Source organism: Pseudochaenichthys georgianus, chromosome 12 (genome assembly GCF_902827115.2).
Source record: "Pseudochaenichthys georgianus chromosome 12, fPseGeo1.2, whole genome shotgun sequence".
NCBI lineage: Eukaryota > Metazoa > Chordata > Actinopteri > Perciformes > Channichthyidae > Pseudochaenichthys > Pseudochaenichthys georgianus.
The window spans coordinates 20,167,703-20,188,849 of NC_047514.1; the positions used below are offsets into that span (position 1 = coordinate 20,167,703).

The window sequence follows — 21,147 nt, forward strand, 5'->3', positions numbered from 1 at the left end:
TTTATCATTTTGCAAAATATATTTTCAATTTTATAAATTCACTTATTTAATATTATAAGTGGTGTTAGTGAGTGTTCATGTTTTAGGTACACAACATAGGAAATTAAGCAGCAATCCTGCATTATACACCAAACAGTAATACAAAAAAGGAGACACTTGTTATCCATGTTACTGACCGTGAGTATTTATGTTTATTTTAATAATATTAATGTTAATAACTTAAAGCTGTCTTCCATACTGGGCCGTTTCAGTGTTCAGCTCAGTTTCCACTCGGAACTATTTTGGTAGTGCGCATGTGCAGCCGGTGCATCAACACAGCTGCATCCGGTTGCACTGCTGCACAGAATTGTGCTGCTATTTCTTTTTTCTGCGGCTTTCTTTCCCTCTAACCTACCCCAGAGAATGAGCCCATTTACGTTAGACTCCTTAACGTCTTATTTAACCATAAAGTGAAACATGGTGCCGTTGAAGAGAAGGAAAGTCTCCTCAGGTGCTGGGAAAACTGGGAATACTTGGAGTGGAGTACCTGCCAAATTCCCTCAGGTGGTTTTATTCCTGTTGGAAAGGAAAATGGGAGCCAGTCGAAGAGCATTTCTCTCTCAGCTCGGTCAAAAGAAAGGATTTCAGGTGGAGGAGTTGTTCAGGTAAGATAAAATAAATAAAGTGTATAGTACAATTGAGAAAAACAGTGAAGAAGAGTAACTAAGTACATTTTGTCTTTAATAGCTGTCAGAATAAAATTTAAATTCTTCACTTGACTATTTAAATTGTTAAGCTATTGGTTTCTTACAGCTTATATTTTAGAAGTGGTACTGATTAATCAATTTGATTGATTCATTTCATTTCATTTCATTTCAAACCTTTATTTATACAGATAAAATCCCATTGAGATCATTGATCTCTTTTCCAAGGGAGACTTGCTCAAGTAGTTCCACATGAAACATAAAAGCATAAACAGAACAACAAAAGGACATCATACAGCATAATTTACAAAATGATCCACATAAACAGGTACCAATAGCTTCTGATTGACTAGCATCCAACCGAGCTTTAAAAACATTTAGTGGCACCAGATTGTTCAGTTTCCATTTCATTTGCAGACTATTCCAAGACAGAGGAGCTGCGCATCTAAAAGCTGTCTTCCCTAAGACAGTCCTAGCAGTTGGCACATTTAATAAAACCACAGCATTCGATCTCAGGCAGTAGCCACTTACAATTCTCCGTGAGATCAGGGAGCAGATATAAGATGGAAGTTTCCCAAGCATGGCTTTGTATATAAACATGTACCAGTGACTGAGCCTCCGCACAGTTAGTGAAAGCAAACCAGCCCTTGCATACAGGGTACAGTGATGGGTTAATGCTTTACAGTTTGTCACATATCTCAGTGCACTGTGATACGCAGCATCTAACTTGACCAGGCAATTGGCAGGTGCATTCATATAGACCAGATCCCCATAGTCCAGCACAGGTAAAAAGGTCACAGTGACTAGCCTTTTCCTGGCCTCAAGCGAGAAACAGGACTTGTTTCTGAAAAAGAACCCTTGCCTAACCCTCAGTTTTTTTAGCAGGTTATTGACATGAAGTTTAAAAGAGAGACAATCATCAAGCCAGATACCAAGGAATTTGTAACAGGCAACAACTTCAAGTTTTGTTCCTTGCGTAGTTACAATATCTAAAACAGGCTCTGGTGTCTATTTTGCTTTTGAAAAGAGCATTACCTTGGTTTTATCCACATTTAAAAGAAGCTTTAATTCAGAGAGCTGAGTCTGAATAGTGTTAAAAACAGCCTGTAATTTAACAACAGCCTCTTTAATGGAGGGACCTGCACAATACATCACAGTATCATCCGCATAAAAATGTAAAGTAGCTTCATCCACATTATCACCTACGCTGTTAATATATATGGAGAATAAAAGTGGTCCTAAAACAGAACCTTGTGGTACACCATTAGAAATGTTTAACCACTCAGAAGACAGTCCATCAAAATGAACACATTGGGACCTTTCAGAGAGGTAGTTCACAAACCACCCCACTGCATGGCTGGATAGGCCAATACTGAGTAGCCTCTGCTTTAAGATGAGATGATCAACGGTGTGAAACGCTTTGGAAAGGTCAATAAACAGAGCTGCACAACTCTGCTTATTATCTAAGATACTAGTAATGTCATTCACCACTTTCATTGTCGCAGTGATGGTGCTGTGTTTCTTTCTGAAGCCTGACTGATGTTTAGACAGGATATCATTTATACATAAAAACTCCTTTACTTGTTCACTCACTAGGCGTTCAAGAACCTTAGCCAGAACTGACAATTTAGAGATTGGCCTATAGTTATTTAAAATAGTTGCCTCCCCTCCTTTCAGTAAAGGCAAGACATAAGCAGACGTCCATACTTTTGGAATTGTATTTGTGCTGAGGGAGAGGATAAAAAGAGAAGTAAGAGGTGGAGCAATAAAATCTGCAGCTATCTTTAAAAAGAAAGGTTCTAAGTTGTCCGGGCCAGCCGGTTTCTTAGGATCTAGCTTAGATAAGGCTTCATGAACAACATCAACAGTAAAAGGGGTAAAACTGAAAGGGTTTTCCAGACCACGTTGTTCAGAGTCACAGACTGTAGTGTTTACAGAAGCAGAGTTAGTGACAGAATCAAACAGAGAACCACAGGACACAAAATGCTCATTAAAGCAATTTAGCATAGTAGCCCTGTCCGATATAGAGCCAGATGCTGTGGTAAGGCACCGAGGTAGCTCATTACGGATCTCACCGGTTGATATCGATTTTATTGCTTTCCAAAATTTCCTAGGATTATTTAGGTTTTCTGTGGTAACTGACAAATAGTACTTCGACTTTGCACTTTTGACATTTGAAGTGAAGCTATTCCTTAGCTGCCTAAAACGCAGCCACTCTATCTCTGAGCCTGATTTCCTAGCCTTTGCCCAGGCCTTGTTTCTCTCATGAAGGAGACTGGACAGTTCAGCAGAAAACCAAGGATTGTCTCGTCCCTTTACTCTAAATTTACGCAGGGGTGCATGTCTATCAATGATCTCCATAAAACCAAGATAAAAATAAGACCATGCGGTTTCCACATCAGCACACAGATCGATTTTACCCCAATCAAAATCAAACAGATCATGCACAAAACCCTGCTCCACAAAATGTTTTATGTCTCTCTTGATGATAATGCGAGGTTTAACCTTTTGGACCTTAGTGTCCCTAATTGTGGCTACAACACAGTGATCGCTCAGATCATTTGCAAATACTCCCACAGAAGAATATTTATGGGGAACATTAGTTAAAATGAGATCAATTAGGGAGGATTTATTAGGGGACTTAATATTTGGGCGATTAAGTTGATTGACAGAAAATAAAGTTTCAACTATTGAGATTGCCTTTATTCAACTTGTTCAGCTTTACAAGAAGATTTTGTAAAGGATTTTGTATTACTTTTTAGTTTTTCATATCCATTTATGAATCCAGGGGTGACTTGTCTGCATTGAGTGCTTTTACTTTTAAAGGTCCCATGTCATGGCCATTTCTACTGATCATAATTCCATTGTTGAGGTCTACTAAAATACATTTATAATGTGCAATTTTCCAAACTCACATTGGTTTCTAATACAGCATGTCTGTATAGCATGTGTATTCACTCTCTGTCCTAAACGGCTTGTTGGAGCTCCTGAGGGTTTGTGACTCTGCAGACCGTCAGGGGACGGGTAATAACCAGAAAAGCATGACATGGGACCTTTAAGTCAGCTTACACACTCTCATACATTGATGATAACAATTGTTCAAAAGCTTGTACGTAAATGTGTATTTTAATCTACATTCCCCGGACTTTCCAAAAAGCTAATCATTTATTGAATTGAGTGATTGAGTGTGCTGCCATGCTCTCACCTTTGGGTACAGTAGTGTCTTTGAATCACATGTTGAATATTGTGTATTCACAGTGAGAGCGTCACACATGTGATTTCTGAGAATAACTCTGGAGATGAGGTCAGGACATGGCTGGACTCACAGATTGGAGGTCAGTGCAGGACACCGGCTCTCCTTCTGGACATCAGCTGGTACACAGAGAGCATGAAGGCGGGACATCCTGTTGAAATCCTGGACAGACATAAACTACAGGTGCCTTTTTCTTTATCAGCTCCAGATCTTTACTATCAGATCAGAATTTCACTTAAATATTCCTGTGGCGCATCACGGCTTCCCAAACATTTTCAGATCATAAAAGATGGCGCAACAAACCATACATTTAAAATGTATAAAAATACAATTGCATTTTCTATCGTACCCATATTAATTTACGTATTTGTTATGAATTGAAGTAAAAGTAAAGATAAGATAAGAGGTACTTTATTGATCCCAAATTTGGACATGTTTGTGTTGCAGCAGCATAAAAAACAACAACAACAAAACGAGGCATTGCACATAGTAGAAATTAAAGAATAGAAATAAACAATACTAGAATTTTGATTTTTTTTATAAAAGATCTCGGATGAATCCAGCTCTTGGTTTTTGGTTGTATTTGTGAAGCTGTTGAATCCCTCTGTCTTTAACAGGAGCAACAGGTTGATGAATCGAAGGAGGTGGAGAGTATCGTGCCGAGCTACGCCTGTCAGAGAAGGACCACCCTGGAGAACCACAACACCGTCTTCACTGTAATAATGTTCCCCAGCCAATACTTATATTACACCTGTTGTTAGCTAAATGAAAACAGAAAACTGAGAGATTGAGGATGTGTTTTCTGTCTCAGGATGCGCTGTCTCTCCTGGCTGAAAACGCTGAGCTCAGTGACGAGGACGGACGAGGCGTTGCGTTCCGACGAGCCGCCGCCGTGCTGAAGGCTCTCCACAGCCCGGTGACAGACCTGCTGCAGCTCAGAGGGCTGCCCTGTCTGGGAGGACATTCACTCAGAGTCATCAAAGTCAGTGGAAAGATATCCCTTTTATATCTCCCTGATCACTATCTATTATTCATCTGTTTTTATTCTCTTTTCTTGCAGGACGTTTTGGAAAATGGAGCATCCAGTGAAGTGGAGTGTACAAAGCAGTCAGAGCGGTTTAAAGCACTGAAGGTATGTCAGCTGTTTTGCCCATAAACTTGAGTGGAGTTTTGTAAATTCTATGATTATTTGTGGTCTATAGAACAACCAAAAGGGTGACCAGATTATCATTGAAAGAAAATGTTGCCCTAACACAAAAGTATTTGAACACTTTCTGATTTTTCTTTCATTGTATGCTTTATTCTTGTGAAATATGGGACAATTGTACCTCAAGGCTCTAAAAAGCCTTCAAATTAAACACTCTTCTTTGAATGGCTCACATGTCTTGTCTCTGAGGAGAAGCAACAAAAAAGAAGAAAAGTAAAACAACAATTATTCTATTTTACTTTTCTTCAATTCACTATTCAGCTTAATTTAAAGGTGGGGTAGGTAAGTTTGAGAAACCGGCTCGAGATACACTTTTTGTTGTATTCCATGGAATGCTCTTAAAATCCCGATAGCAATGAATATCTATATATTATATAAGTGCTTTGACAAAAAAATCCATAAAAAAATGTCATCTGTGAAAGCCGTAGTACTTTAAAAAGCATGACCAATCATTTTAGCCGGCTCGGCTAAAATAACTGGATGGCCTACCTGCCTGTCAGCCTTCCATCTGGGCACAAACTTATCTCGTGCCCTCATTAGTCATGTGCGCGTTCGTGTGTGTTGGAGGAGGGGCTCTGTAAGGAAGTGGCAGATTTTCTCTGGTTGTGTATTTTCAAATTCTAGCGCACTCGAGCCGGTTTCTCCAAAATGACCTACCCCACCTTTTAAGATGGCTTCTTAAAGAGTGATCAGCCATTGATTCCCTTGTTAAGGTGCTACAGTAGTAAGTTTAACTAGCTTTAACAATATTTCAAGAAATATGTGACATATAGGGAACTTATTTTCTAATATGTGAACCATTTCCCAAAACTCAGGGACATTTCAAAATAAATCAACGTCAAATGATTCACACTCTGCAACATGGATCTCATTTCCTCTCCAGCACCACCTAGTGGCTCTACACTGGATCCCTCTGCTTGATTTATCCTCTTTAATACATAAGCCAAAAATCTGAAACAATTCTATATCGTTTAACTGTCAACAAATCCTTTAAAAATGTCTTCAACAAACACACACTGCAGTTCATTTAGCCTCATCCAGAAAAAAGTCCTGTTTTTAATTTTGTGATTTTGAAGAGGTACCCTTTGTTCATCTTGTGTAGTAGATATTAAAAACAATTATACAAAAAAACGGAAATTATTTGGTCTTCTATGTTGTTGTTTTAATGGGATTTATTCGCAATACTGAACTTATTGAATACTTCCAGTCTTATAATTTAACAACTTATTAAGGTGACCAATGATTCTTTAGTATTTGTTACTGGATCAAATCCTGATTTGTATTCCACAGTTTCATTTTTATATCATGACGTGTTTCAGGTGTTAACAGGTATTTTTGGGGTTGGAGCAAAAACAGCAGAGCGATGGATCAGAGAGGGGATACACAGCCTTCCTCAGTTACAGGACTCCGCACACACACTCAATAGAGCTCAACAAGCAGGTGTGTGTGTCGATGCCCATGTGTTCATTCACATTGTATTTCATCTTGTTTCTCCTCAAAGTTATATACTGTCTTCCCTAAGGTCTGGAGCACTATGATGACCTCAACCAGCCGGTCACTAAGGCCGAGGGTGACGCCATTGGAGAGATTGTGGAGAAAGCTGTCGTGTCTGTGTTGCCAGGGGCACAGATTACTCTGATAGGAGGTTTCAGGAGGTAGATATTATCCCATTGTCTTGTTTTTGAGATTTAAGAAGTTCAAACATATTAAATCAAGGGAAAAATAACTACCGACGCTCTCCAGAGGGAAGCTGACAGGCCATGACGTGGACTTCCTGATAACACACCCAGAGGAGGGCAGAGAGGTGGGGCTGATGCCTAAAGTCGTGTCCTGGTTGGAATCAAAGGTAAACCCCTGAGTCAGTGCATTTTTTTAAGATGACTTTTTGACAACCTGAAGTTATTTTAACCACATTGTCACTGCTCAAATGTTACAAATATAGTTTTCTGTCTCTCCAGGGTTTCTTGTTGTACCAGAAAACTACAAGAAACTCTTACCTGGAGTCAAAGGACGGTCCTGCTCGGCCTTCCTCCAACATGGACCGCTTCGAGAGGTGTTTCTCCATCTTTAAACTGCCTGAGGATGCGAAAGAAGGAACAAAACAAACAGAGACGCTGACAGAAGAGACACCTGAGGACACGGGTCGTCTTACAACCCCCTCGTTGGTTAAAGATGAAGGAAGTGAGTCGACAAAAGGTGCCAATCTCAAACCATGGAGAGCCGTCAGAGTGGACCTGGTGGTGTCGCCCATCAGCCAGTTTGCTTTTGCGCTGCTGGGCTGGACCGGATCAAAGGTGACTTTCTGATATATTATGCAGGATACATATTGCAAGTGAAATCCTTCCACTGAGTCTTTATTCTCTGCAGTTGTTTGAGAGAGAGCTGCGCCGCTGGGCGGGGCACGAGAAGGCCATGTCTCTGAGCAGCCACGCTCTGTACGATAACACACAGGTAAACACCTCTAATACACTGTTTAACACATTTGATTGGCATGGGGGGTAAATGAATAGCAATGCATGTTTGTATTTTTACAGAGCAAGTACCTGAGAGCTTCATCAGAGGAGGAGATCTTTGCTCATCTCGGTCTGGAGTACATCCCTCCGTCAGAGAGAAACGCCTGACCGGAGCTGAGGATCTCCTGCAGGAGGAACCAGCAGGTACCATGTGGGGGTCATACCTGCAGAGAGGGGGGGGGGCAGGGGGGGTTAATGCAGTATCAGCTGGTGGTTCAGCCCAAAAGACAGAACTGCACGGGGCTCTATTGATGCAGTCATGTTGCTTCAGGATCCATGATTATTAGGTAACCTAATCCATGACTGATTCCAAACTAATACCATTTTATAACTATAAGATTTTAGATCTCTGAAAAGCTACCATCAACTATTTTATCCACGGTCACAACAATCGCAGCATTTGAAAACGCAAGAAGATGGAATATGAAAAATATGATGAAGGAATACAGAACATTTTCCCTCATAACTTTTTACCGGATTAAAAATGTAACTTTTTTGTTCGTCAACGCGGAGTTTTGTGTGCGGATTCCTCCGTGTTGCCGTCCCGCTGCACCGCTGGACTGGCCTCTTAAAGTGCATGAGAGTAGCTGCGCTTGTATGGCCTTTTATTGCCTTTGTTTGCCCCGTTTGCACTTTAATATGAACTGAATTCCAAAAATTGAATTTTCAAGCAATATTTGCACTGTAGGGAACCTGTGTTAGTGGACTAGTCAACTAGGCTAAGACTAATACAGTGTAGCACAGCAGTCCTTTAATAAATCACCTACGAAGGCAATGCTTTTCAGTTTGTGTTAAAACTGTTTTAGAGAGATGTTTATTCCACTTTATGATCATTTTGGATGCATTTTGTTTTAGCTGTAGTTCTGGCAAAGGAGTGAAGGCATCCAAAATTAAAATGTTTAAAACTGATATAATAAATGCTCTGGTCTTGCTGCTTGCTGAAGAAAGTATTTGTTATAAGCTGCTGAACCGTACAATCTGTTCTTAATACACATCCAATGAAAAGACAACAATGTGAACCTCATGGTGGCGCTAGAGGAAAAGTCAGGGGCTGCTTCCTCAATAACATGTTATTTAAATACATGAGATAGTTTGGTCTGGACCTATGGTCTGGACCGAATAGGTCGACCAAGTGACTAATATAGGGGAGTAAAGTGTGATGGGAATACATCTGCAGCCCAGCAGAAGATACTGTTAGAAAAGAAACAGGATAACAGTTTGACCTGATCAAACACCAACAGAGCCGAACATCGAAACACGCTATCTGTCGTTTGACAAAGAAACACAGCAGATAACTGTCAAGATTTATTTTATTTCATATCTGTACGACTCGTGTTCTTCTTATCAGGGATGCAAACTTGTCACCTTTCGGCGAAATTCGCCGTTTTGAATCCAAAATAGGTCATTTGTGTGATTCATGTAGATCTGCAATAAAAATATGTGTGGGCTATGGGGGGGGGGCCGTTATGTGCCATCATGACACGCATGGTGTTCTTTTTTATATATTATAAAGAAGCTCGAGTCTTCCTGCCTGTCGGCTCTGCTCATCGATGTATAAGGCTCTGCTGCTATGAGGGTCTAGCTTCAGCAGCTACATTACCTATGGGTGCGTTCGTTAATATTAACTGTGTGGTCCGGAGTCACTGTGGCACAGACTGGACCGCTGGTGAACAGCTGTTAGAACGGGCCGTTCAGGTGTTCAGAGCAGAGCGGCAGAGCGTGATGTGCACTGAAACGTTTTTCTGTCGCAATATTATCGTTGAGCTAGCTAGCTAGCATACATTGTCACTATCTGCTAACGTTAGCTTTAGCCTTAGTTTTCTAATAGTTTTTTTCATAGGCTATAAACGGAGGTGGTATAAGTATAGATCTTGTACTTGAGTAAAAGTAGAATTACTCAGGTCTTGTACTTGAGTAGAAGTACCAGAATGTAGGAACAATTCTGCAATCTAAATGTTCCTCAAGTAAAAGTACAAAAGTATTATCAAAATATAGTGAAAGTAGCGACAGTAAAAGTAGTCGTTGTGCAGATTGTTCCATTTCAGAATAATATATATGATGTGTTTTATAATGATTGATCATGAAAGTGGTAAAGGTGCTGGTGAAGGTGCAGCTAGTCTGAATGACTTTGTATACTGCAGGGTAGCTTGAGGATTTACTCCAGGTGGAACTAAAGTCTGATGCAACACTTGATTATATTTCACATCATTCATCCACATCTGTAAAGTAACTAAAGGGATTAAATACATGTAGCGGAGTAGAAGTACACCATGTACCTCTGAACTGTAGAGGAGAAGAAGAACAAAGTAACAAAACATTGAAATACTTAAATAAAGTACAAGTATCTCAAAATTGTACCCAAGTAGTACTTGAGTTTATGAACTTAGTTACTTAACACCAGTGGCTATACAGATAGAAAGACTAAGCCTTGCACAGAGGCATGAAAATACATTTTCAAAATGCTCAACATTGCTGCCAAAATTATAAACTGACTGCTACACAATTAAAATAAATGCTTTAATATATTTCTATTAGATGTGACTCTTTAGAGTTTCTGTTATTATTGACACTGCTGCTTGAGTTGTTCTGACTGCTAAAATCATCTGTTATTCCTCATTTTAAAGCCGATATTCCGTGGGGTCGGGGGGCTCGGATCCTTGTCACCTTTTTCATACCTGATGAGTTTGCATCCCTGCTTATACAGAGTGACATATTTTACCATCCTGTCTTTGTAAGTGTTCAAGGAACATTTCCCCACAGACACACCTGTGTGCTACTGATCTGTATTCGACAACGTCTCTTCCAAAAGAAAGCCACGCGGCAGAGAGACCACAAGTGATCTCTGGGAGAAGAACAGGAAGTCAGTGACAATATATAAAAAAATGTGTTATGCTGCTTCATACTGCTACTCCACTTCATATCAGGGGGAATATTGTCTTTACGACACAACCTTTTTCTAAAGCTACAGTCGCTGGCATCGTTTGAGTTAATATGGAGATGTTACATTAAGAAACCTGCTTTTAAAATACAACATATAAATAATAAGCCAGTGGTTCCCAAACGTTTAGTGTGATGATATGTCTATGATTTGTTAACAGAGAGTCAGACAGTCAGAAATCAACGAGGTGGAGTAACCGTTCGATAAATGACAAAATGTGAATACAAATGTGGTTATCATATCTTCTTTCTTCTTATTAATCACCTTATGATCCCTCAGATTTAACTGGTGATCCTCTAGGTTGAAAACCTTTGAACTAAACTAGCTAACTTGTACTCAAAGTAGTTAACTAGCTGACCAGAGCCGCTACAACTGAGAAATGTTGATCTAAAATGTATGCATCTAATGTCACACAAAACCAGTCACAAGAAGCACTTTACTGCAGAATGAGTACATTTACTGCGGAGATTGTGGTGAAAATACTTTCATACCTAGGGCGAGTTTAAATGCAGGACTTTCACTTTTATCCGCATACTGTTAAATAGCAGTATTGTTACTTTAACTTTGATAAAGGATCTGAGTAATTTTTCCACCACCGTGTTCCTTACATTGTTTTCTGTTTGGGTGTTACTCTTGTGTTTTTATGCAGGGAAATCTTAACTATAAAGAGTACTTAGAATGTTAATAACATATTAAACGTATACAAAATAAATCGCTTCTAATCAAAAAAGACGTGTGTTTTTTCTAGGAGATCTATTTCAATATTGATCTGAAATGAGAAGTCATACATCCTTCCTTCACAGTTGATTTAATTTCCATTTCCACAACCGGCCTCCCCTCTGTTCTCACAGAAGCCCAGACTGGCAGTCCCCTCCTGCAGGACAATGTCTCTCATGTCTGTCCTTCTCCCTCAGAAACTTTTGGTTCACACATACGGTGTCAAAAACAGAGATGTGTCAATGGTGATGCAGGAACATTACAAATAAATCCCTTTTTTACCTTCGTACTGCATTTCCAACTACCAGCACACTGTGTGTCACACTGTGTTTACATTTCATACAGCCTAATCGTGTTCAATCTGAAAAATAAATAAGATCATGGCAAGAAGTGTGTACCCATGTCAAAGAGAGTGGATGTGAGAGGAGACGGAGGTGTGAGCACTGACACAGCCTTTGATGTTAAACTGGTATTTAGAGGTTAATGAGGCTGTTAGGAAGAGGTGAAGGAAACGCCTGCGAGTTCACACACACACACACACACACACACACACACACACACACACACACACACACACACACACACACACACACACACACACACACACACACACACACACACACACAGGAATATATCTGCTGTAAATGAAGATCTCTGTCATACAAAACCTGAAGGACAAGACTGTATCAAAGGGATAATTTATTTAAATGTATTTCCCAAATGAAATACATGTCAAAGAACAAAAGTGCAGGGTTATTCAGATCCCTTTCTAAAGTAAAACACGCCAAACCAATTAAACTTTAGAATAATAGCATTATCAGAAAATATACATGAAGTATCAGCAGTTAAAATACACATTCTGCAAAGTAGTAAAATGTCTCTGATTCTGTGGCAAATTAAAGAGTGTTAATACTGATAAAGGGTGACCAGATAAACCTAATGGGTGGTGGGATGATTAAAGGAGAGGAAAGAAAAAGAATGTATTATTTCTTTTGTTGGAATATTGGACCATGTTCTCAGTTTGAACCCAGAAACAGTTATTGGAGTGAAATTTGTAGCGCATCTTAAATATGACAGCCAAGCACACAGACTTTTTGTTAGAGGTCACAAGCCAAACGTCTGGACACCACTGGTGTAATCCTGCATTTATTTCATGTTGTATTTGTATACGTTTATATCTTTTGAAAAAGACGTAGCTATATCTGTCAAAAACAAAACAATGGAGTAGAAATATAAAGTATTCTAACATGTGGGGGAAAAAAAGAAGAAATAGTTTAAATGTAATTGTGAGGTAGTAATCACATTACATTTCTTAAAATCAAACTAAACCAAAACAATTTTAAACCAAATTTAATTTTGCTCAAGGGTTTCTGCACAATCTGTGTTTACATCTGTTTCTGTCTGTTGTGCTCAAACACAAGACTTGGTGTGTGAATAGTCAACATTTACTTGGATATACATGAGATACACAACAGGCCAATAAAACGGATAGTAATCTGACGGTGCATGTGTGTGTTTGTGTGTGTGTGTGTAAATGCTCCTTATCCGTGCAGAGGGGGTCCCGGACCCAGACCCAGGCTGCTGCTGTCTGTGGGGTAACGGTCTCCTGCTGGGCCCCTCTTTGATTGGCTCCATTCAGACCCTTTCATCTCTAATGGGCCTGTTTGCTGCTCTGTTATGGACACAAACACACCTCGAGCCCCCCGGGGCGCTGAGCAGCAGACCAGAGGGAGACACATGTCCCAACATGGTGGTCACATCTCTGCATACTTCAGCTTATATCTCCGTCTTTATCACTTTCTTATAGAAAGAGTCCCAAATAAATATCAGTTGAACTCTTCTTTAGCATTTTGAAAGGACAACACCGCTGATGATCTTCATTTTCTCATTTCCGACAAATCCCATAAAAACATCTATGTGTTAGTTTGTCTCTACATTCTAATATCCTGTCTGAGGCTCCCAGCTCCAAGCCTTTTGGTTCCTACTTAAGACGACGTCAATGTTAAGTGTCTTTTGCAAATGAGTTATCTTACTAGCTATTTGTTCAATTCAAATGTACGAACCAATACGCTGCACGAGTTAATCCTAAATCCCCTTAAATTCATTCCTAATATTTCTTTAAAACACATCTGTTTCTTTCATTTAATTTCTTGACTACATGATCCACAATTTATCATTTTAGATCGATATACTTTACTTTACACTTTGCTCTTTTCCTTTCTTTGAAATAATTAGAAAGCTGTGTGCTGAAGTCCCCTTTAACGTAGCTTAAAACAAATAGTACACGATAATTAACAATAACACTCTTTTCCTTTTTGTGTTTTTAAAATGTAAAACATTTCTTTTGACAGGAAAAAGAATAAATAAATGATTTACGGTCTTATCCTGTTGCACTTTAACCCAAATGTGCATAAAAAACCAGAACAAAACCTGAAATTTACAAATAAAATGTGTCTGTTTCTGATGCTGAATGGATTCCTCTATGCAGATGAGGGTGGTGATGACGCCCAATAATCATTGATCTCCATTGCCGGCAGTCTCCAGCAGTTGCCCGCCCTGTCTGTAACACAGTCAGTTAAGGCCTCTTCCCCTGTCCCATTGATCCCTATCACTCTCTTCAAAGGCTCCCAGGGCTTTGATGGGGCCAGTGAGACAGGTCCTGGTGGACAAGCAGGCACAGCGACTCCCCTCTTCAAATGGGACAGTGAGGCTTGTCTTGTTTTCAGATTGTGACATTTAAATGTATCCCTAAAATCCAGGATCTGGTGGCTGCGCTGTGACGTAGCACACCCAAGCTTTTATGGCCGGTAATAGTGTATATCCCAAAAGCCCTCAAATGTAAACTCTGTCTTTAATGGTGGACTTAGTGATTGCAGAGTGACAGATTTAAAGGTTTTAAAGGTACTTTTTAGTCGCCTTCATTAGGGAATCTATTTATTTCCTTGTATACACAACGTTCTTTTTATTTTCACGAATATGTTACATGAGAAATATTAATGACCATACATACAATAATGCAAACAACGTTTCAGAATAATCATGAGCTCATACTAAACCAATCAACCAATACATTTACAAATATATTTAAATTTGAAGTCAAAATACAGACGTTTTAACAGCCACATTTAAACTGTTATTCTATATAAACCATGTAGGGAAATGTCTCAACCCTTAGGTTACTCAAGCATCTGTAACATAGCAATTCCAAATTAGACACTAAGTTTGTTTCAATTAATTTTCTTTTGCTGATTCAATTGGCATTTAGCTAAACTTACTGATGTCAAATCTAAAAAAAAGTACTTATTAGTATGAATACAGAGGGTTAATTAGTTCAACAAAAGGAAAAAGTAGAAAGACAAAGTTATGTACAAGAACTTCAAACTAAATGGTCACTGGCCATTGACTCTACAAGAGCCAGAAGAATGTATCCCATTTGCTATCAATAAAGTGCATCCATCTTAGATACAAGCACTCACAACAAGAGTTGCAGAAAAATGAGCGGCAGGTGATTGGTACAGTTAAAAGTTCAAAGGGGCCCTGATCATTTGTTGTCTCTCCGTCACCTCCGTCGCTGCCCCTCCGTCTGTCTGTGCTTTAATGGTGTGGATGGGTATCAGTGACCGCTTGCTCTACCTTGTCATCTCCCATCATGCCCTGTGACATGCAGGTCTGCAGGTCTTTGATGTTACAGACAGGCAGACAGATGGAAAAGCAGACAGACAGGTGAGAAGACAGGAGACAACACTGCAACATCCACAGATACCAATATCAATCAATATCAAGTCTGCAGCTTTAATCTTTTATAAACTGATCACGTTTAAGAAACACATTCATCGGCAAGGTTCATTTGAATGAGATGATGTCACACATGTTCTCCTGTAAAACATTGCTTGAGTGGGATTACATAATGCAGGACTCCACAGTCACCACTGATTTTTGCCATATTTTTCATAATCATAATAATAAAGTGACCTCCTTGAGCAGCTAGAGTAACATGCTGCTTGCACATTGATGTATCAGTAATATAATGTTGAGTATAAAATCAGTCTAATGGGGAATGTTGACTTGTGTTACTATAAAAAGTAAATTGCACTGATACTTTTACTGTAACATTATTTTGAATGCAGGACCTAGTATCGCTACTTTTATTTAAGAAGAGGATCTGAGTAATTGTATCCACATCTTTAAACCCTGTTTAGAACCAAACACTCAGAAGGAAATTGTAATATTGGATGAAACATATAATTATCAAAGGATGTAAAACATATTAAATATGATTACTTCCACAAAGTATTTGAGGAAGTATTCAAATTCTTTATTTCGTGAAAAGTACTGAGAATGTTTCTAGACTAAAGTAATGGCTACACAAGTGATAATCACTTGTCACTTATCATTACTTTAGATTTGTATTACTTATTTAGTTTATTGATGTGTAAGTATCATGTTGCTAACATTTAGTAAAAAGTATATTAACTAATTAATGTTGCTATTAATTCAGTGTATTCTGCATGGAATGACGTAAGTAGACGGAAACCACTTTAATACCAGAGTCAGTGTATCAGTTCTGACCACATCATCTTCTGAGTATATTTGTAATGTGGAGTACTCAAGCCGAGCCGAGATGAAGAGGTCTTATGGTGTCCTGTCTCGTGTTGGGTGTGTTGGTATCAAAGCGCAGAGCCTCTTTGAAGTGTCTCAGTCTCTGGGATGAGCTGTTAGCAGCGCGGCTCTCCAATGCGCTCCCCTCCGCTGCGCGCACAGACGGCGCGTCTGGAGGCGAGGAGATACCGGGCCGAGCACTCTCATTATCCTATCAATGGCACCGTTACGTGATTGACCCGATTAACCCTTTAAACCCACAAATTGTTTGGCCCACGCACCATTTGCACACAAAACAGCGCCGGCCTGCCTGCCCTTTTACGCGGAGACAGACTCGGGTCCATGCAGGTCCTGGTTGGGTGGTGGTGGTGATGATGATGAGCCACTTCACATGTGGGATCATCCTCTGCAGATAGTTACTTATCAGTCACTTTAACTTGATCCCCAAATCTCCATTTTAGCATTGAAAGTGACACAATGGCTTAAGATGATCTGAGGCTCTGCAGAGTAGGTTATTACCATTATGTTGAGGAGGTACTTTACAGCTACTCTTACTCTTAAAGGATCAGAGTACTTACCACCACTGCACTTAATGTCATATGATACTGGATATCAAACTTTACAATATGTCTGTAGTTTTGCCACTGGCTTAAATAACATAAAGGTATTTCTGATGACATAATTAATGTATTATTATAATATACTCTTGTATGAAATTAGTGTCCTTTTCCCCCAAAACACTCAAATGTAACACATGAGTTAGTATAAGTTATAATAATTTAATACATAATTAGAGAGTCATTTTTCTACTTTCATTAGTTTTTCCTGATTGTGTTTTACTTCAGTAATTGAAGTGATAAAGGAGTTTACAGAGGTTTGTAATGGAGGACTTTTATCAGGACATTTTACAATTTGTAACTTCCTCCCTTAAATTATGACAGTAGTCCTAAATACTAGTACTCAGTACTCTGAAATGTGTATTATGTGTTACATATGAGGTTTGTATAGAGTTTTGCTTAGAGTATTTCTTTAACTTCTATAAAGCTCTGTTTCTACTTCCACAACATTACACATATCATATTTATTGTGATGAGTGATCATCGTAGGATCATTTACCTTAATCCTGATTAATTTAAAAATAAATATAACCTAAAAACCTGTCACAGGTTAATCTTTTGTTATCACGTCATATCAGACAGTTTGCCTTTAATCTATGGATCATCCTGGATTAGCCATCGCTGTTCAATTAAACCACTCACTGCTTGTTGCTTATTAAGACCCCTTTTCAAATGGAGTTACATTACAAATGTTAAGTAATGACTGGATGACCAGTCTATGAACATTGAAGTGTGATTAATGGCAAGAAAGATCATCATCAGGGATGTAGCTAATGATTTTTTTATTTTCAATGAATCTCCAGAAAACAGTTTCTTTTTTAATCCAATTCTATATTCTTCACTTTGATGAACATTGGGTGTGATTTGCCAGAATTTTGTATTACATTATCAGTCAGACTTCTCTGTCGGACCAATAGCTTAAACCAATATATATGAAATGTACACAAAGAAAGCATAAGCCCTTGATTTAGCTTTTAACAACCAACAGACATTTCTGCTTTAAAAATAACTGAAATTCCCTTTAATCCATTCACGTTTACAAACTTTATGTAAGTTTACAAGAAATGTCAGGTGACAGAAAAAACATATCTTAGACTGTACCCAGTACAGTGATCTTTAAATATCAAACTGAAACTGTCAAAGTGAGGGCGGGGGGGGGGGGGGGGTATTTATTTACAGTAAGGACTGGGTTGTGGAGGAGATGGAGACAGTTTGGGGTGAGGTGAGTCTATTATCTTTTTTGGAGGCAGGAAGGAGGGGAGGTGGCAGGGGGGGGGTCCTTCCCAGACTCACTGGAGCCTTGTTGTAACAGCCTCATTGAGACTGAATGAGACATCTTAATTACTCCAGTTGTGAAAACTAAAGGAGGGGAAGGTGGGAGGGACGGGAGGATGTGTGCTTTGATCTTGGAGCTGAGGGAGTTTGAAGCCTCCTATAAATACAGACGGGCTCTGATAAGAAGGCCAGTTAAAACTCTCAGGACAGACCAGCACACCTTCCTCTGCACGCAGGACTCAAAACCTGCTTTCACCAAACACAAGGATTTACTCTTTTCCAGGACAAAACGTCAACACTGCAGCCATGAGAGGACAGTTTTCCATCGAGTGGATGGCCCAGAGCAGCCAGTCTTCCGACACAGAGAGCTCAGCCTCTGGACCCGCAGCCTGTGGGACTCATTCCGAGAGTCTGCCGGGCTTTTACTGCAGGCAGAAGTCCGAAACTGGACCCGAGCAGCAAGAAACCAGAAACCAGGGCCTCAATTCAATCAGTCTACAGCACCAAACCTCCCACAATAATCAAGGTATGTTCAGTCCAGCCATGAGAAGTTAACTTGAGTTTCCCCATGTTACTCTATAATTCTACTTCTATACATTTAAGGCAAAACATGTTTGTAATACCCCCATACAGACTCTATGATCAGCTTATACACATTCAATAAGACAGTGTGATGTTAAACAGGTATAAGGATATGTTTAATGTTTATGAATGTGCCAAGTTGGTCTGCGAGGATAGCATTTGTTTATGATATTAAAACAATTTTAACAGATTTCATATCTTATGTTTATAGAAACCAGGATTTATATTTCTTAACAAACACATTAATAAGGATCTAAATGTGATAACAACTGCAGAAACATTTTAAATGCAGGAATTTAATTTGTAATGTAAAGTAAAAGTACATATTGATATTGTGCTATATTTAAGTCAAAATCTGAGGTATTTGAACATAGCTTATAGCTCTTTTTTTTTATTCTACTCCACCACTTTTCTTACAGCATCAGGTACAAATGAAGAGTATTAGTATAAGTAGTTTTTACTCAAATGTTATCCGAATACTTCCATCAATGGATAATTCTAACATGATTTATTCTGTTATTTCCTCTGTGCAGTAACCGAGGGAGGCTTCAGCAGCGGGACAGAGGAGGAAACATCCGGCTACGAGAGTGAAGGGGGTCGCTCTCTCTCCCCCTCGGCCCCCACTGACTGCACCTCCACCCCCCCGGCATCCCCTCCCTCAGGGAGGAGACCCCGTACGGCCTTCACAGCAGAGCAGATCAGCAGCCTGGAGAGGGCCTTCAAGAGAAACGCTTACCTGGGAACACAGGACAAATCCGAGCTCTGCAAGAAGCTCAGCCTTTCTGACAAACAGGTACAAATCCTTAGATCATATTCGAGACAGCTTTTTCAGGTTCTTAGGTCATCTCCTTAGTGGTTTATTTTTACTTTATTTAGCATTATTTGTCTGAAAATTAAAGACCTTCACATGACATGGCTTTATTACAGTATTTTAAAACCCAATCCATAGATACACCTGGAAATATACATATATAAACCAAATTAATTAATATATAAAGTATTGTAGCTAAATCATTTAAGAGAGTTACGTGTAGGGCTTTTTTGGAGACTATTTATTGCACTTGTTTGTTTTTTTATTAATTTACTGCTGTTTGTTTTATTTTATTTGTTATGATATTACCCACGTTTGCGAGTGAAAACATTGTCTAATGAGACTTCTTCTTCTTATTATTTTCTTCAGATCAGAAACTGGTTCCAGAACAGGCGGATGAAGCTGAAGAGGACGGTGCAGGACGCCCTGGCTCACGCCTGCCAGGCAAACGTCACCTCTCAGTTCATGCATTACCCCGAGCTGCAGGCCTACAGACCGGGACCCTACCCCAGATATCACTCTGCAGCAGCAGCCCAGGACGTCCAAGCCACTCCCTCCTACATCCACCCACACAGCCTGCATTACAGCTCCCCTCTGCCCAGCGTCACCTCTCTGCCCCTGGACTCTTTCTACCAGTACAGCAGCCTCCCTGGAGTCATGCTGCCGTCTGCCACATCTCAGATAATGGGATCCTACTCAGCTTACCCTCAGTATTACTGACACTGAAGATGTGTAGCTACTGTAATATCTGCTGGTACCTTTTGTCAGACAAAATGAGATTTTATTGATTGTATTCATCTTATCCTAATAGGATCAATGCTATAGAAATATAAGAAACACAGGCAATGCTTTAAAGCTTGAACCATGATTTTAACAGGGCGTGTGCAATATTTTGATTTGTGTGTGGATATCTCTGCTTGTCACTGATGTATAGTTTGGATATATTTAAATTTGAATATATGAAGTTGTTTTATTTGATTTGTGTTTGTTTTGTCATTGTGAAATCAGTTTGCTAAAATAAAATCATTATTAAAATTAACATGTCATCTCATTTGTATGTAATCTGAACCTATGGAAGAAAAATATAGTTAGGAAAAGTGGGTGTAATTTAGCTCTGTACACTTACCTCAGTACTCTAACTTAAGGGACTTGTACTTGATATGGGTGGTTAGATCTCAACTAAAAAATGTTTAACAGTTTTACATATTACCAGTATATCTCAGTATTATTTTATATCTATAAATATGTATTACTAAATAAAATTGTATCTCAGTATTATAAATAGATCTTTATATTAAATTACATTATAAAATGACACAGAAACATTGAATCTTCTATTTAATTCACCAAAAAAAGATCATCTAAAAAGGGAAACATATTATATATTTCTTCTACTATACTATATATTTGCCTACTACTTTGGGGGATTTTATCATATTAAATTATATAATTGCATACTTTAAGTTCAAATGGTACTTTTGAACAGGCTTAAGGTTGTTTAAAACACTAATATAATGCAACCCCCATATGATGCAAATCAAACACACCTAGTGCTACGTCACCAGCAGGTGCATTCTGGGTGTGGCTAACCTACATGCTAACGTATACAATGAGGATGCCAATGGTTGGATTCTCCGTCGGGAATTCTGCAGTAACTTTAAACTTCCGTGAGGACTTGTTGTTGTTTGTTGACCGGTCATACCGGGACAGAGGTCGTGTGGTTATTTATCGTTTTGGAAATAAACAAGCAAAGAAGTTGGACCTGAAGAAGAGTCAGGGGGACGAGGTGTACGAGACAGGATGAGGCTCGAGCAGGTAAGTACAGTGCAACTACAACCACACACTGTTTACACTCCTGCGTGAATTTAGTATTGTATGTAAGTCCATCTTGTATTTTATATGAATACCAGAATTAATGGTAGCATTGTTTTTGGTGAAAATTAAATTTATTT

At 39.1% G+C, this 21,147-nt stretch overlaps 2 protein-coding genes across 2 annotated transcripts; both read left to right on the forward strand.

Moving 5' to 3' along the window:
- The first annotated feature begins 312 nt into the window (after positions 1-312).
- On the forward strand, positions 313-18,172 carry polm (polymerase (DNA directed), mu). Its single transcript, XM_034096582.2, has 12 exons — positions 313-644; positions 3,942-4,119; positions 4,554-4,652; positions 4,748-4,918; positions 4,997-5,068; positions 6,463-6,583; positions 6,666-6,798; positions 6,887-6,989; positions 7,102-7,437; positions 7,511-7,594; positions 7,678-7,800; positions 18,086-18,172. Exons 1-11 carry the CDS (start codon positions 457-459, stop codon positions 7,762-7,764), a joined length of 1,572 nt encoding a protein of 523 aa, XP_033952473.1. The 5' UTR covers positions 313-456; the 3' UTR covers positions 7,765-7,800; positions 18,086-18,172.
- On the forward strand, positions 18,109-19,915 carry ved (ventrally expressed dharma/bozozok antagonist). The gene is made up of 3 exons (XM_034096520.1): positions 18,109-18,328; positions 18,918-19,177; positions 19,565-19,915. The coding sequence occupies exons 1-3, from the start codon at positions 18,109-18,111 to the stop codon at positions 19,913-19,915; spliced, it is 831 nt and encodes a 276-aa protein (XP_033952411.1).
- The last annotated feature ends 1,232 nt before the right edge of the window (positions 19,916-21,147 follow it).